This window comes from Watersipora subatra, chromosome 8 (genome assembly GCF_963576615.1).
Source record: "Watersipora subatra chromosome 8, tzWatSuba1.1, whole genome shotgun sequence".
Classification (NCBI taxonomy): Eukaryota; Metazoa; Bryozoa; class Gymnolaemata; order Cheilostomatida; family Watersiporidae; genus Watersipora; species Watersipora subatra.
The window spans coordinates 58032585-58048183 of NC_088715.1; the positions used below are offsets into that span (position 1 = coordinate 58032585).

The 15599-nt window shown below is 37.2% G+C and overlaps 1 protein-coding gene across 1 annotated transcript; it reads left to right on the top strand.

Moving 5' to 3' along the window:
- Positions 1–738: 738 nt before the first annotated feature.
- LOC137401693 (large ribosomal subunit protein mL38-like) lies at positions 739–13705 on the top strand. The gene is made up of 5 exons (XM_068088152.1): positions 739–1384; positions 1939–2081; positions 2945–3095; positions 8785–8872; positions 13365–13705. Exons 1-5 carry the CDS (start codon positions 742–744, stop codon positions 13597–13599), a joined length of 1260 nt encoding a protein of 419 aa, XP_067944253.1. The 5' UTR covers positions 739–741; the 3' UTR covers positions 13600–13705.
- Positions 13706–15599: the final 1894 nt, after the last annotated feature.

Consider the following 15599-nt stretch of genomic DNA (forward strand, 5'->3'; position numbering starts at 1 on the left):
ACACACTGATGTAACATGGACATTAGTTTAACTTGAGCGAAATACTGGAGCACTTGTTTGAGTTAGTACCCTAATGCTTGGCTCTATTTGTCTAGTCTAAGACACAAGTTAACCGCACAGCTTGTCACAATTAGGTTCATCGAATGTTGCTGATGTTGTTATTCCTTTATCATGCTCAGTATGTTACTTACTCTGGTCGCTGAAGAATTGTGTGTAAACTCCAGCTTCTAATATATACTGTTCTTGTTCTGCCTTTACCTACAGATCAATAGTCTGTCGTCTACTCATTCTTTGAAATGCAGACTTTGTGAGATATAAAAGAGAGTTTGATAAAGTTTCTCTAAAATATAAAGTTGTTATATTTCCCTAAAATTACCGTTCGAGAAGGTTTTCTGTTGAGGAAACTAATATAGCTTTGAACTTGCACGCGTCTGTCGCAGTCTAAGCGTTACATTAGGACACAACCTGTACGTACTCGCTACGGTCGAATACTTGGTACGCCTCATTTTTAACTAAGCCACGCCTTTTAATCTGTGCGTTGCTTTTTGCACTATTCGTATCGGAGTTGTTCTCTACCAACAAACATAGGCAATCATTTGATATCTCATAATTTAATGGAATCAGCGCTTAAGAGATCAAAGTAATCACCTTGACTTAGCAAAACATTATGCATAAAATATTAACTGAATATCATGAGGGTCACGAACCAGACAAAAACAATTAGGCTACAGAGTTTTATGAATGGCCATGGCAGCTTTTACGAAAAATGCGTATAAACTGTCGAAATTCAACAGATTGTTAAATTTCAAGCCAGTTTCAGCCGAAGCAATAACTAAACGATATTTAAGAGTTGATCCCGAAGATGAAGCTGAACGATTAAACATCAAAAACTCTTTTGAAAAAAGGCGTTCTCTAGAAAAAGCGGAAACACATAGGCAGATCAAATATATTGGTAGGCGACCATCTACAAAGCCTTCAGTATCCGCCGATTTCGAAAAAGACTCGAAACAGTTATCAGAAAATGTGAATGTTTTTGAGCTGCGTCCTATTCCAAGTGAGACAATACAGCAAGATGCCTATTTGTTTGAGCACGACTTCAAACAAGGGTTCAGTGTTCTAGAGCATTATAATATATTCATCGACCTCTTTAAAGAAGATGTGCAGTTTATACCAGACTATGGGATAAACTTTAAGGTGGCTTATGACGTAGATACTGAAAGCGTTCTTCCAGTATTTCAGGGAAACAAAATTGATCCATCACTCGCAACGACATGTCCTTCAGTGGGTTTTGTTGGTGATCAAGAAAAGTTCTACAGTTTGCTACTACTGAACTTAGATGGCCATTTGTCAGATGACCATTCTGAGTATTTGCATTGGTCTTGTGGTAAGCATAATAAGGGATCTTCTGAAGCAAATGTAGACTTACTTATAATAGGCCTAATCAAAAAGAAAAATTGGTATCTTCCTAGCTTAACTGCAGTAGATCGCTAAGAATGAATGTCAGTGAGAACAAATTTACACCTTATTTGCACATTATTAACCATTTGTTATTTATTACTTGTTCTAAGCTAGTTTATAGCAGCCACTTTAATTCTAGCTAACACTATTGAAAACATAGAGCCTGCATCATCATGCTAGCATGCTGATTGTAAAACATATATGATTACCATGACACCATACTCTGAGAAAATTTTCATTTTGCTTATTATTTCAGTGTCACCTGCTGACCAATCACAAACCAGAGCGGTCTTTGACTCTGAATTATGTTTAATTATTGAGATTTTTGTCACACAATATATTTTGTTGTTTAATTTTGTTTCTGCACTGCTTTCTGCTCCATTTTTACACACAAGAATTAAATAAAAACAATTAGTCAACATGGTTTTGTTAAGCAAAATTTATTTAGCGAAATATTTTCACTATTCGTTTTGTGTCTAGTGAACATGAAAGGAGATGAAGGAGTTACTAGTGGACAGAGCATACGGTATCTTCAACCAATACCATTTAGAGGTACAGGATATCATCGATATGTCTTTCTTCTGCTACAACACGACACTGAGGTTGATACAGCACTAATTCCAGTGAGTTGAACATCCAAATTAATAAAATAAATACACCACATTCTTTTTATGTTATGCTACACCCATCAACTTCTAGGAGACAGATATATATGAAGAGAAAATTACTAGAAAAGGTCTGTTCCATTTATTTCTTTTAAAGCCACGCAAGCTCACATTCTGCCAATTGGTCAAAAAAAATTCTTAGTAGAAATAGCTTGAAGCGATTTGAACAAGCATAAAATAATAACAAAGCGTGCCCAAAGAGAGATCGGTGATGAAGTCTCTACACCGTGGCTGAAGTAATGAACTGTCGGTTTAGTAACATTTGAACTGTCGGTTCGGTAACGTGAACTGTCATGTGTTGTTTACTAAACTACCTGTTTGTTTGCCACGCCACGAATAGATTTACTTCTTATAAAGGTTTTAGCTCTTCATGTGACAGTTGGCCATGTTTTCTTAAGACTGGGTCATAAATGTGTAATCAAACTAGGAGGTACCAGGTTTTTTTACTTGATGTTATATTTTTTATTAAGTACTTCAAAAAGCTTTCATTCCAGACCACGTGATGTTCATTATTGGCAACACTCTACCTATGTCTAGTTCGTGCAGTAACTCGATATAATTAGTTTATGTTGACAGGTGTCAAACATTTGATCAAAAGAACAACAGGTTTGTTGTTTTTTGCTGCTTGTTAAAAGCAAAAGCAGGTGGTTTTCCACCTGCCCAGAGGGTGCAAATCGCATTGTTTTGAGCCCATCGATAGCGAGACAGTAGTTCAATTTTATCATTATTCACGCTTCAGCTACATCTAAGACCTTTTACCAATTGCCATTGGCTTCTGTAATATTCCTCCTCATAACCACTCACACTTATAATCATTTTAGAATGTCACTGACACAGACTTGCATTCACGGACCTTCAACTTCTCTGAGTTTTATTCCAAACTCGCTGACAATGGAGGTATTCCAGTAGGTATTCGATTCTTCCAGAGCGAGTGGGACTCCTCCGTCAAGGACACGTTCCACCATGTGCTTGGTAAGTCCATTAAGAGTCAGTCTTGTTTGCCAGATGTTAGATCAGCGTAGTCAGTGTGTTGGGCCGGTATTTGGTTATCCGTTCTTACCGACACCGAGGGATTCTCGGTATTCTCGGATACCGAGAATCCCTCGGATACCGAGGGATTCTCGGTATCCGAGGAAACCAATCATTTTCGATGACAGCTAGTTATCCGCGGCCGATTTGATATGATTGGTATTTATCCGTAAAAGCCTATCGGTAAATGGTTATCCGAATAGATTTTTGTTGCGCGGGGAAAATCTTCGATTGTTATTGGTTAATTGCCAAAACGCCTCTTTGACGAAAATGCTAATCTCAGCGCGAATTGGCGAATGAATTTAACGAACATTTTCACGCTTACCGTATCTACTATTATATTACGTTACATTGATAATGCCACCAGCCTCGAAGGTTTGGGAGTTCTTCTTCAAAGATGGGAGGATGTATAAAGACTCTAACGACGACCTTGTGACATGCTTGTTGTGTGCCATTATCTATCTGTTCTCTATTATACATAATAGAGAACAATTGATACGTTTGTATCAATAAGTATATTTTTTAATAGAATAAACAATAAAAACATCTCTCATGAAACTTATATTTCCATCTTTCTTTTCTTTTTTGGCTTGCTAAAACAAGGAGTCTCCTTGCCGTTACAATATACTGCTGACTAAAGAATGTTTTTTTTGCACTGGCTACGAAATGTTATTCCAAACTTTTGATTAGGTTTCTGGTTACTTCTCTAGTTAAAATATTTGGTTCAGTCATTGAGTGAGTAAAGAGCTTATAGTTTCTGTCTACAGTATTCCTCACAGGTAGGACATGGTCTCAATCAACCTCCAAGCATAAATGTGTTAAGAGTATTTCTGGAGTCAGATTGCAGAAACGGGTGGATCCTACAATCATTGTACTCAAACAGGGTAGGTTGATGCCGTAACCTAGCTTTTCAGTAACAGAAGTCGGAGATGTTTAGTCCGATTTAGAATGATAGAGATGAGTGTCTCAAAACGCATTTTTATCTAAGTTCAGCCTTCAAAATCTTCTCAGTCTTTGTGAAAGGTAGATAAAACATTAAAACAATTTAAAAGCTCAAAAAAGCGCGATTTTATCACAGGCTAGCGTTGTTATCGCGCTTTTTTGAGCTCATTTTTCTCGGCGTTCAGCCCATTAAACAGTCTGTAACAAGCTACGAACCATTTTAAACAGGTTATCTATCTACCTTTCAAAAATTACTGAGATCATTTTCAGGCTGGATTTAGAGAATAATGGGTTTTAAGACACCCATCGCTATCGGACTAAACATTCCCAACTTTTGTTTCTACAAAAGCTAGGACACGTCGCATATCTATGGGCGGAGCTTGTTGTGCCGACCATGTTGTTTTTGAGACGAAAATTAAAATGCTGTAAAAAAGCCTTTATGAATTTGAAAGTTAGTTGACCAATCTTTATTTTGAGTACAAAATCGGAATCAGTATGTCTGATTTACCTAACAACAACAACGATAAAAGTTGTTCGTGACAGTTATGGTTTAAAATTTAAACCATTAAACTTTAAACCATTTAAAGTTTAAACACACACTGATAACCACATACCGAACAACAATACCGACAATACCAAACTTTCTTAGTTGGCAAAGGATACCGAAGATGGTAAATACCAAGGATACCGATACCAGGAAAACTGATAACAAAGTGCAAGGATATCCGATACTAAATTAGATACCGGTCCAACATTAGTGTGTACCAATAATTCTATTTACTCCGATTAGTTTTAGTTTGGCTAGACAGCATGTGGTGTGGCTCTATTGTAGGTTTATCATGGCTCTATTGCGGGTCTGTTGTGGCTCTATTGTGGGTCTGTTGTGGCTCTAATGTGGGTCTATTGTGGCTCTATTGTGGGTCTATAGTGGCTCTATTGTGGTCTGTTGTGGCTCTATTCCGGCTTTATTGTGGGTCTGTTGTGAGTCTGTTGGAGCTCTATTGTGTTTCTGTTGTACGTCTAGTGTGGGTCTATTGTGGTCTGTTGTGGCTCTAATGTGGGTCTGTTGTGGTTTTATTTTGGGTCTGTGGTAGCTCTATTGTGGGTCTGTTGTGGCTCTATTGTGAGTCTATTGTGGCTCTATTGCGACTTTATTGTAGGTCTGTTGTCAGTCTGTTGGGGCTCTATTGTGGGTCTATTGCGGATCTGTTGTGGCTCAATTACCTGGTGCGGGTCATTTTCTCCATAACTCTTTGCTGAAAATATGATGCATGTATTTTAATTTTATTTTGGAAGATCAATGAATTGAGATATATTCTTTAGCTTGTCACATCCATAAATGTTCCATATAATAGAATCTTGCACAATAGATGTTAGAAATGTTATTCCTTTCAGTCACTAGCAGATCATTTTTTTTTGGCCTTCGCGTATGCTGTCTGCTCATTTTGCTTCCTCTGCGTATTTTGGAAGACATTGAAGTCTTCCTAAAAATTTTTATGAAATGCAAGAAAAGTTTCTTTCAGAATAAATAACAAAGTTTGAGAGAAGATGCCAGACCATACCAGAAAAATCTACTTGCATGCCCCATATTTTCATGAGAGAAGATTTTATATTAATAAACTTCTATGTTTCTGCATGTCTGAACGTGTTACTCGCTAATTGACTGAAAGTTATGATTGCGCAAGGTAGAAAAAAAATTGCCTTTGTGTGTGACACTGCGCTTGGCCTTGCCCTTCAGTACTTTTAAAGATGTGATTGCGTCAAATTTTAGATGATTTTAACGGAAAGTATTGATTTTTCTTATCATTTGAGATAATGTTGGTTGTTATAGGCGATCTCATTGTCAAGATATTTAAAGATTAAAATTGACAAAGATTCATCGCGGTAAAAACGCTCAGAAAAAAAGATATACCCAGACTTGCCCAAAATGGTATATAGTGAAACGGCCTGTCTCTATCTCTCATTCAAATCAGCTATTGCGATAAAAGTCTAGTCCTATGCGGTTCTATTGGCATATATTTTTGTATTTGCTCATGATTGCTAGAATAAATTTTTAAATCTAGCTACAGATACATTATTATAAATGTCTCAAATGCCTTCAATAAGGGTAGTTAAAGATTTGTTATATCAGTTTCCTCTAAATGCTGTGTAAACATCTGAGTACCGATTACGATTCTGCCAGTCTACAGTAATTAGATCTTTGAGTTAACTTATTTCATCACGGCCTTTGTATTATCGAAGTTCTCAGTTGCTACCCACACCGGAAACTAGTTACTAGATAAAATAAACATGCCACATCTTTGAAAAGAATCTTCGAATATATGGCAAAACCAACTGCATGCCTAAAAAGTCACGTATAGTCAACGTTATCTATTCATTATTAGCATCATTGTGTGGAAAAGATTTTACTGGTCACATTTGATTGGTTGATCAAATTGACAGGTACAAAACAAATGGATTTTTGAGTTGACCAAAATAGTGAACGCAAAACAACGTTAATTTCTTTGAAATAAATTGAGCCCCCCGACTCTGGCAAAGGGTTAATAAAGCCATTCTTGCACCTGGTTGAGGGTTTGTGGCGTGGACTAGTGTTGGGCCGGTATATAATTTAGTGCCGATAGGATTTCCTTGCACTTTTTTGTCGGTTTTTCCGGTGTCGGTATCCTTGGTATTTATCATCTTCGGTATCCTTTGCCAACTAAAAAGTTTGGTGTTGTCGGTATTATAGTTCGGTATATGGTTTTCAGTGTGTGTTTAACTTCAGCTTACCTACTGTCCATTTTTATACAACGCAGGAGGGGATAAATCAAATATAAAACGTATAAATATATCAAACGTATCGAATATCAAACGGGGGTTTTATCAAATATAAAACGTATAATACGTTTTATATTTGATAAAATATAAAACGTATATTACGTTTTACATTTTATCAATGTAAGACGTAATATAATACTAGATACCTATAGGTCAGCGTGGTAATGTTCATTGAAGAAAGAGTTATAATATAATTCGCATGTGTTGTGTTTTCAGAATGTCTGAGAAAAAAAGTTGTAGTGGCCAATGTGCGCTGGAGAGACCCTTTTTGATTAGCGTGTTCCTCAAAGATGCGTTTTTGCTATTAACCATAACATCAATTGACGCGCGATGTTTCTTTTTCATTTTTCTCATTTCTTTCTCATTCAGTTACATAGCGACTGTGGGTGAAATGTCAAATGAGCTCTTTCATAAGCAGCTGCAAATTATGTTTTGTATTATCTTCAACATTATTATTTAATTGTATTATTTTTACAAACCAAAAAATTTTCATCTTAGCAAAAAGTTTTCGTTAAAAAAATCCATCCAAGTCGTGGCCACTCACATAGTTTCAGCTCATATAATAGGACAGATTACTCTACTACAGTAAACTCAAACTCTGCATGTATCTGAGAAACAGAATGCCACATATCATGGTTTGTGCGGCACACATTCATGTCTCTCTTTTCTATGGGTGGCAGTTTCCATACTGACACCACTGCTCCACTGGTGGCACCATATACACATCCTGTAATCAATAAAATAAATGTAATGTATATATGTCATTCATCGACATGTCGTTCTAACTTGTATCTACTGAAAGCTTTCAATTTGGGAGTTGGATAGGTTGAGAGTGTAAAATTATACAATGAACAAATCTTTAGCAAAAGCATAAGTACGCCAAACCAACAATTCGAAGCTTCGTTTCTGGGAGCTAAAGATGAGCAATGATCAATCCATTTTCCTCACTTTCTACAAGTGAGAAGGGAACATAAATTCTAATCATAAATCTAATTTACTAGCTAAAACTGGCAAAGAAAATTTGAAGCAAATATTATAGCTAGATGAAACAATAAAAAAGTTATGAAACGATGATTGGTGATAGCAAAAAGCTATAACTTTATTAATTAGTAAATTTACTCATGAGTCGTAAAATTATTACCTTTAGTTCAGTATATACATAGGAGACTAAAAGTTAAAAATACATGTAGATTTATCTTCATTCTCTTATCTTCCTCTGCAGCATAACGCTGCTGGCGCCTGTCAACTCTAATCATAAGCTGTCTGCCGCAATCTTTATCCACCTGTTGCTCAAAAAACTCTGAGTCACCTTTGCTGGAACTAGAAGCATTATTACAATTCTGTTGTTCCTCAATAAAATGTGTCAATGCAGTAATTCAGTAAATTAACGATGTCAATTAATTCAGCAAATTAAATAACGATGAGGATGCGCGATCTAGTAATTCAGTAAATTCTCTAATGTCAAGAATCTTTGATATCACAGACAACACATTTTATTAGCAATAACATTTATTATGACCTGTATAAAAATATCATACGGATGATTGGCTAAAGAAGAGATAGTATATTTATTCCTCACAGACTTTCATATACGCTGAATATACACGTCACAAATAAAGCACCCGCTTGAATCTCAGCGTTTCAAAAAATGATCTCATTCAAACGCTTATATCTCTGGACAGGGCGAGCCTACGAAGACAAAAATGATATCAAATTGTAGCTGATGTTTTAGCCTTATATTTGTCTTAATTTCATTTGATCGACTTCTTTAATGCAATCACATCTTTAAATATACAAAACACTGTTTGGCATGTTGTATGGCTACGTCCAAGTAATTATTCGGTTTGTATATATCACTAATGGTTGGTTTTAGACATGCCGGAGCCTGCATTTGAGTATGACTATCCGAAGATTAAACGTCCCAAGCAAGTCAAGTTCGCCCACAGAGAGCCGTTTCAAAAGTATGTTTAAGCTGTTCTACTCTAAAGGCATTGTCCAAACTCATACCTACTTGGTAGCTGCTGATATCTCTAGTGTCTAACACTGATGTCTCTAGTGTCTAGCACTGATATCTCTAGTGTCTAACACTGATACCTCTAGTGTCTAGCACTGATATCTCTAGTGTCTAACACTGATACCTCTAGTGTCTAACACTGATGTCTCTAGTGTCTAGCACTGATATCTCTAGTGTCTAACACTGATACCTCTAGTGTCTAACACTGATGTCTCTAGTGTCTAGCACTGATATCTCTAGTGTCTAGCACTGATGTCTCTACTGTCTAACACTGATGTTCATAGCATCTTACACTGGTGTTTATAGGGTCTAACACTTGATGTCTCTCGCGTCTAATACTGATTTCTTTAGTGTCTAACACTGATACCTCTAGTGTCTAACACATATACCTCTAGTGTCTAGCACTGATGTCTCTAGTGTCTAACGCTGATGGCTTCAGCGTGTAATACTGATGTCTCTAGCATCTAATACTGATGTCCGTAGCATCTTACACTGGTGTCTATAGGGTCCAACACTTGATGTCTTTCGCGTCTAACACTGATGTCTCTAGTGTCTAGCACTGATATCTCTAGTGTCTAATACTGATATCTCTAGTTTTTAACACTGATACCTCTAGTGTCTAACACTGATGTCTCTAGTGTCTATCACTGATGTCTCTAATGTCTAACATTGATGTCTCTAGTGTCTAGCACTGATATCTCTAATGTCTAACACTGATATCTCTAGTGTCTAACATTGATGTCTCTAGTGTCTAGCACTGATATCTCTAATGTCTAACATTGATGTCTCTAGTGTCTAGCACTGATATCTCTAGTGTCTAACACTGATACCTCTAGTGTCTAACACTGATACCTCTAGTGTCTAGCACTGATATCTCTAGTGTCTAGCACTGGTATCTCTAGTGTCTAACACTGATACCTCTAGTGTCTAACATTGATGTCTCTAGTGTCTAGCACTGATATCTCTAGTGTCTAACACTGATACCTCTAGTGTCTAGCACTGATGTCTCTACTGTCTAACACTGATGTCCATAGCATCTTACACTGGTGTCCATAGCATCTTACACTGGTGTTTATAGGGTCTAACACTGATGTCTCTTGCGTCTAATACTGATTTCTTTAGTGTCTAACACTGATACCTCTAGTGTCTAACACTGATACCTCTAGTGTCTAGCACTGATGTCTCTAGTGTCTAACGCTGATGTTTTCAGCGTGTAATACTGATGTCTCTAGCATCTAATACTGATGTCCGTAGCATCTTACACTGGTGTCTATAGAGTCCAACACTGATGTCTCTCGCGTCTAACACTGATGTCTCTAGTGTCTAACACTGATTTTCTAATGTCAAACACTGATTTCTCTAGTGTCTAACACTGATCTCTCTACTGTCTAATACTGATGTCTCCAGCGTCTAGCACTGATGTCTGTTATGTCGAACCACTGATGTATCCAATGGTAAAACTCATCTATTTCTTGTGTGTATAACAGATGCCGGGCTATAGACAGATGCAGGGCTATAGACAGATGCAGGGCTATAGACAACTTGTAATTGTATAATCATCTCAATTAGGTCTGCTGACCGGCAACCTAAACATGACAAATTTCCAAAAACCACATTTGATTGGGAAATGAAAAAACTTCTTCAACAGTGTGCGATAATTTATTTTTATTTGTCTACAAGCTATAGACAACTCCAGTACTTCATAGAAAGTACTTTTTTTAACATATCTGGAGGTTATGTCATCTCTGGAGATCATGACATCTCTGGAGATCATGACATCAGTGGATGGAGGTGGTGACATCTTTGGGGTGGTAACATCCCTCGAGGTAGTGACATCTCCGAATGAAGTGACATCTCTGGAGGTGGGGACATCAACGGAGGTGGTAACATCGCTGGAGATGGTAACATCGTCGGAGATGGGGACATCTGCGGAGGTGGTGACATCTTTGGGGGTGGTAACATCTCTGGAAATGGTGGCATCAGTGGATGGAGGTAGTGACATCTCCAAATGAAGTGACATCTCTCGAGGTAGGGACATCTTTGGAGGTGATAACATCTCTGGAGGTCATGACATCCCTGGTGATGGTGGCATCAGTGGATGGAGGTGGTGACTTCTTTGGAGCTGGTAAATCTCTGGAGGTCATGACATCGCTTGAGGTGATAATATCTTCGGAGGTGGTTACATCGCTAGAGGTGAGGACATCTGCTGAGGTGGTAACATCTCTGGAGGTGGTGACATCTTTCGAGGTAGTGACATCTCTCGAAGAAGTGACATCTCTGAAGAAAGTGGCATTTCTGGAGGTAGGCACATCTGCGGAGGTGGTGACATCATTGAGAAGGTGACATCTGCGGAGGTGATGACATCTGCGGAGGTGATAACATCTCTACAGGTTGTGACATCTTTGGTGGTGGTGACATCACTGGAGGTGGTGACATCTTGGAGCTGGTGACATCTCTGGAGATGGGGACATCTCTAGTGGCGGTGGCATCTCTGGAGGTGGTGGAGGCATCACTGGAGGTGGTGGCATCTCTGGAGGTGGTGACAAAAAAGAATGTTGTGCTCATTTTCCGGCATACAAATTTATATAATGTATACAGAGATTAAAGTCAGCGTGTGAAAACGACTTGATTAAATATGGCACCCTTTTACTTGCAGCAGTATTACTCGCTCCATACAGAGTGTCAGAGTGTAGGAAATTGTAACAAAGACAAAATATCTACCCACCTTTATCAAATTATAAAGGAAAATGTGCTCTAAATACTAGTTCTAAGGCTAATTACAAGCAGCTGCATTTTGTGCAGTCAATATAACAGAGTGCTTTTTGCACACAGATACTGTAGTTTATGTTAGAGCAAACTACAAAGGAAGAGTAATGCCGTCGGAAATACAAGAGGTTAAAATCGGACCCATTGGCGCTCTGTTGGTGACAATACTTCCTCTGCTTTGGTCTGAGCAGATGGAAGGATTCTGTAAGTTGAAAATTAGAGCAACTTAATGAGCCCATTTAGCCCAGTCACCATTTACTGCGATTAACCCTAAGTTTGTATGAGATGACAACTCCTGTGTGGAATGAACCAAGTATAGGTTCACGAAGTTAGGTGTCCCATGCAACTGAAATTTATCGACTGCATCAACTTAATATTATAGCTAGCGTTTTCTGGCACACAGGCTAACAAACTAGTAAGTTCATACGTGTAGGTGACTCAAGTTCTTTACAAACTTATTAGCACTTCCCATTTGCTCAATTTTACATGTATTCATTCATAGTAACTTATACATAACTTCAGCAGCTATCATGTAGTCATCAAGCTGTAAAACTGACCGATTATAAGCGATTATTATTTACAACTTAAATTTGCACCTCGAGACAGAAATATTTCTTAGTTGAAGTTATATAAACGCAGTGAGATGAGATGTGTAACTATTGTAAGGTACCAGAACGTTGATCTAAAGATATTATTGGATATAACCAACTGCTTCAATGCAGACCCACTGCTAGAAATCAATTTATCGGGTGCTCAGCGCATTTTTGACTTTTGGTTTGAGCTGTTTACAGTGAGAGCTGCAGCGGTTTGAATATGTAACGGAAGCCATGACAAACTGATGTGAAGTTTGTAGAAGTTGTTGTCTTTTGTAGACTAAAGGCAATATTGCCTCATTTGTTGTTGGTTAACGAAGTTCAATTGTACATGATCTGATGTTTTATAATTGACGAGTTATCAGAGTATGCATCGCTTTGAATACTATACATATATTATTATTCAGTCAAATTCTCATGTTGGAAATTAGCGTTTTGTAACGACATCATGAGATTAGAAAAATTAATTCACCAGCAATTGAGTGCTGTTACCACAACTTGTAGCTTAACATGATAGACCGGGAGTTGTTTGCTCTTTGTAGTTTTCCTATCTACATACACTTGTTAGCTACTCACGCTCCTTTTCACAAGCTTGTAACTAGCTCTTTATTAGGAAAAAGTAAATTTTTCCCCATTTTCTAGCCTGTGAATATACATAGCTATGACCATGATCTCCAGCTATGATCTAAAACATGCTTTTTTAATTGCACATTTTACCTAAAGAGTATGTCTTAATATATATCCTGTTTGAAGCTATTTAGTTGTAAAATATTTCAAATCGAAGAAAAAAGTCTTTTAACTGTTTTCATACACAGCTCTACTAATTTTATTGAGCACTTTCATCTACAGATTCAGCTACTATATGTTATATATCTAGTTAATGTCTGTTATCATGCACTAGGAGCAACTATGAATCCACAGGTAGCGGCAATCTCATGACTAATCATATCCTAGCAAGTGCTGGTCAACGCTGTCACAACCATAAAGACTATATAACTTTTAGCTTGTATTGATACAGCTGCTAGATTGTATCGTCTGAATGTAGGTGTCTATTAGTAACTTATTCCTCCGCTGTAACAGATATCTGGACATGTATCGGGACAAAAAGGAAGTAGCTGAAGAGGTTTTGAAGGAGCACCTTTCTGAAATATCCCCTTACAAGCCATTACAGTCACAGCTACCACCGTATCCACTTGCTTCACCCACTAAACCGGGTCTCTACAGCGACCAACTCCCAGCCACTTGGATACAAGACAACATGAAACACAAAGTGAACAAGACCTACAAATATACTTACATTTATAAAAGCGACTGATTGCGAGGATTTCTGTGTGAAATTGTGTTTTTATTAAGCTGCTTCTGATATGATGTAATGTAATATTTTTATTTCATCTGTCATTACATTTATTGCGCAACCATAACCTTCTCATTATCTTATGCAAAAACTCCATGTTATACAATAGGCTTACATTGCCACTACATCAGTAATTGTTCTAAGAACATCCACTATACCTATGCAGCTAATCAACAGCAGATGTTGCATGTTGTCCTATATCCAGGACCTTAAGCTAAGCTTGTTTCTATTAGTTCATCAGCATTTGGTGATTACATATCCTCAGTCTTCAAATTTTCTTAATTATTCTGTGCGCCCCAGCCATGAGTTGATGGTCAGAGAGCTCAACCCTGCATCCATGTCACTCCCTTGCACAGGTTGCTGACTTCAAGCATGGAATAAATTTTAGGAATATTTCAAATTTGAGAATCATATGTTGATTGCGCAATGATGGTATTATTTGCATGTAAATCATCAACCTGGGACTTTAATTTGTGTCAGTCATAGTGGTAAGGAATAGGACTTACATGTTTGTTGGTATTTTGTTACAATCAAAACAAGTTTCACTTTTAGAGAAAGCAGGGTAATTGTAGGATGCTTACACCTGACAATGTTAGGGAGATCTGACTGAAAACAGAGTCCAACACATTGTGTTCTGTAGCGATAGATATATTTGAAAGGACATGTTTGAGTTGTCTCCTCCTGTATAATGTTCTCATATTTTGATATCTTGCCATATGCTGTTAGCATGCTGCTATTCAGCGCAGCCAATTCTGAAGCAGGTAGAATTAAATATTCTTCACACTACCTTTTATATACAGTCTATCTTTTATGTTTTTTGTTCATGAAACATGATATATCTACTACACGTATCGAGTACTCAGCCTTGCAAGTATGGATATGTAAAGTCATTTTTAGCTAGAACGAACATTATTTGCAAATTACTTGGATAAAACAAACTGCAAATACCTTTGACAAGTTCATACAGAGTGCAAGTTGCTGCACAGCTTAAGACACCATGATAGAATTCATAGTTTCAAATAATACGTCATTTAGCGTGTGCATATGGTACACTGTACATGATAACACTTGTGATCAATATACCTTGTGTAGCTCAGCGGTAGAGCGCGTGGTTTGAAAACTTGCGGGTGCAACCTTCGTGAGTTCACATCCATCACAATGCGGAATGTTAATTACCAAGGTTTTAATAGCTATAGCTGAACATACACAACAACAGATACACAAAAAGACAAACAAACTTTGAGAAATATATATGTTAATATGAAAATATATATACGTATATATATATATGAAAATATATATGCAATGTATTATATAGATAATATATATTGAAATTCAGTCAAACAATACAAAACTTTCATCTTACATTACATATTTTTGCTTTACAGTTTTTGGGAACTTTAGTTTTTGAGAATCAATATTATTGTGCTTCTGGGCCTGCTTGTGTACTGATACTAATACTGAAGCAGTTGAAACTGCTTATCTGACAAATTCTATAGCTAAATCTTCACTACTGAAAGGTTAAATATTGCAGTCATGTGATATAAAGAGCAGTGCTGTGTTCTTGCGATGCGTATAGTGAGTGTGTATAAAAGAAAAACTATCAGTTAAATGAAAGTGCACGAGCTTTGCGAGTCATAAATGGGAGAAAGCGATCAAAGGTGTGTTCTCATATAAGTAGATGTGGTGGTTTCAACAGCCCAGTTCTAAACAACCATAGAGCCAAACGACAACTTGCTCAAGTATAAAGTATGATAAGATGGAAATTTCAACTATGTAAAATTAGTCTACCATCTGCAGTTATCTCAATAAATAGGCATTTATCCTTCAATGACCATCTCAAAGCGCTTTGAACATCAATGGCAATTTCATCTCCCTCCTGCAATAAATTACTGTAGTCATTATCCCACGACCAAACAAGAGTGGAGTGATTGATTGGGAGATTTATGATAAATGCACAT

Coding starts and splice junctions, on each gene's coding strand:
- LOC137401693 (XM_068088152.1), top strand. CDS start 742: ATGGCCATGGCAGCTTTTACGAAAAATGCGTATAAACTGTCGAAATTC. Junction 3,096..8,784: donor CACGTTCCACCATGTGCTTG/GTAAGTCCATTA, acceptor GGTTGGTTTTAG/ACATGCCGGAGCCTGCATTT. Junction 8,873..13,364: donor CACAGAGAGCCGTTTCAAAA/GTATGTTTAAGC, acceptor CCGCTGTAACAG/ATATCTGGACATGTATCGGG.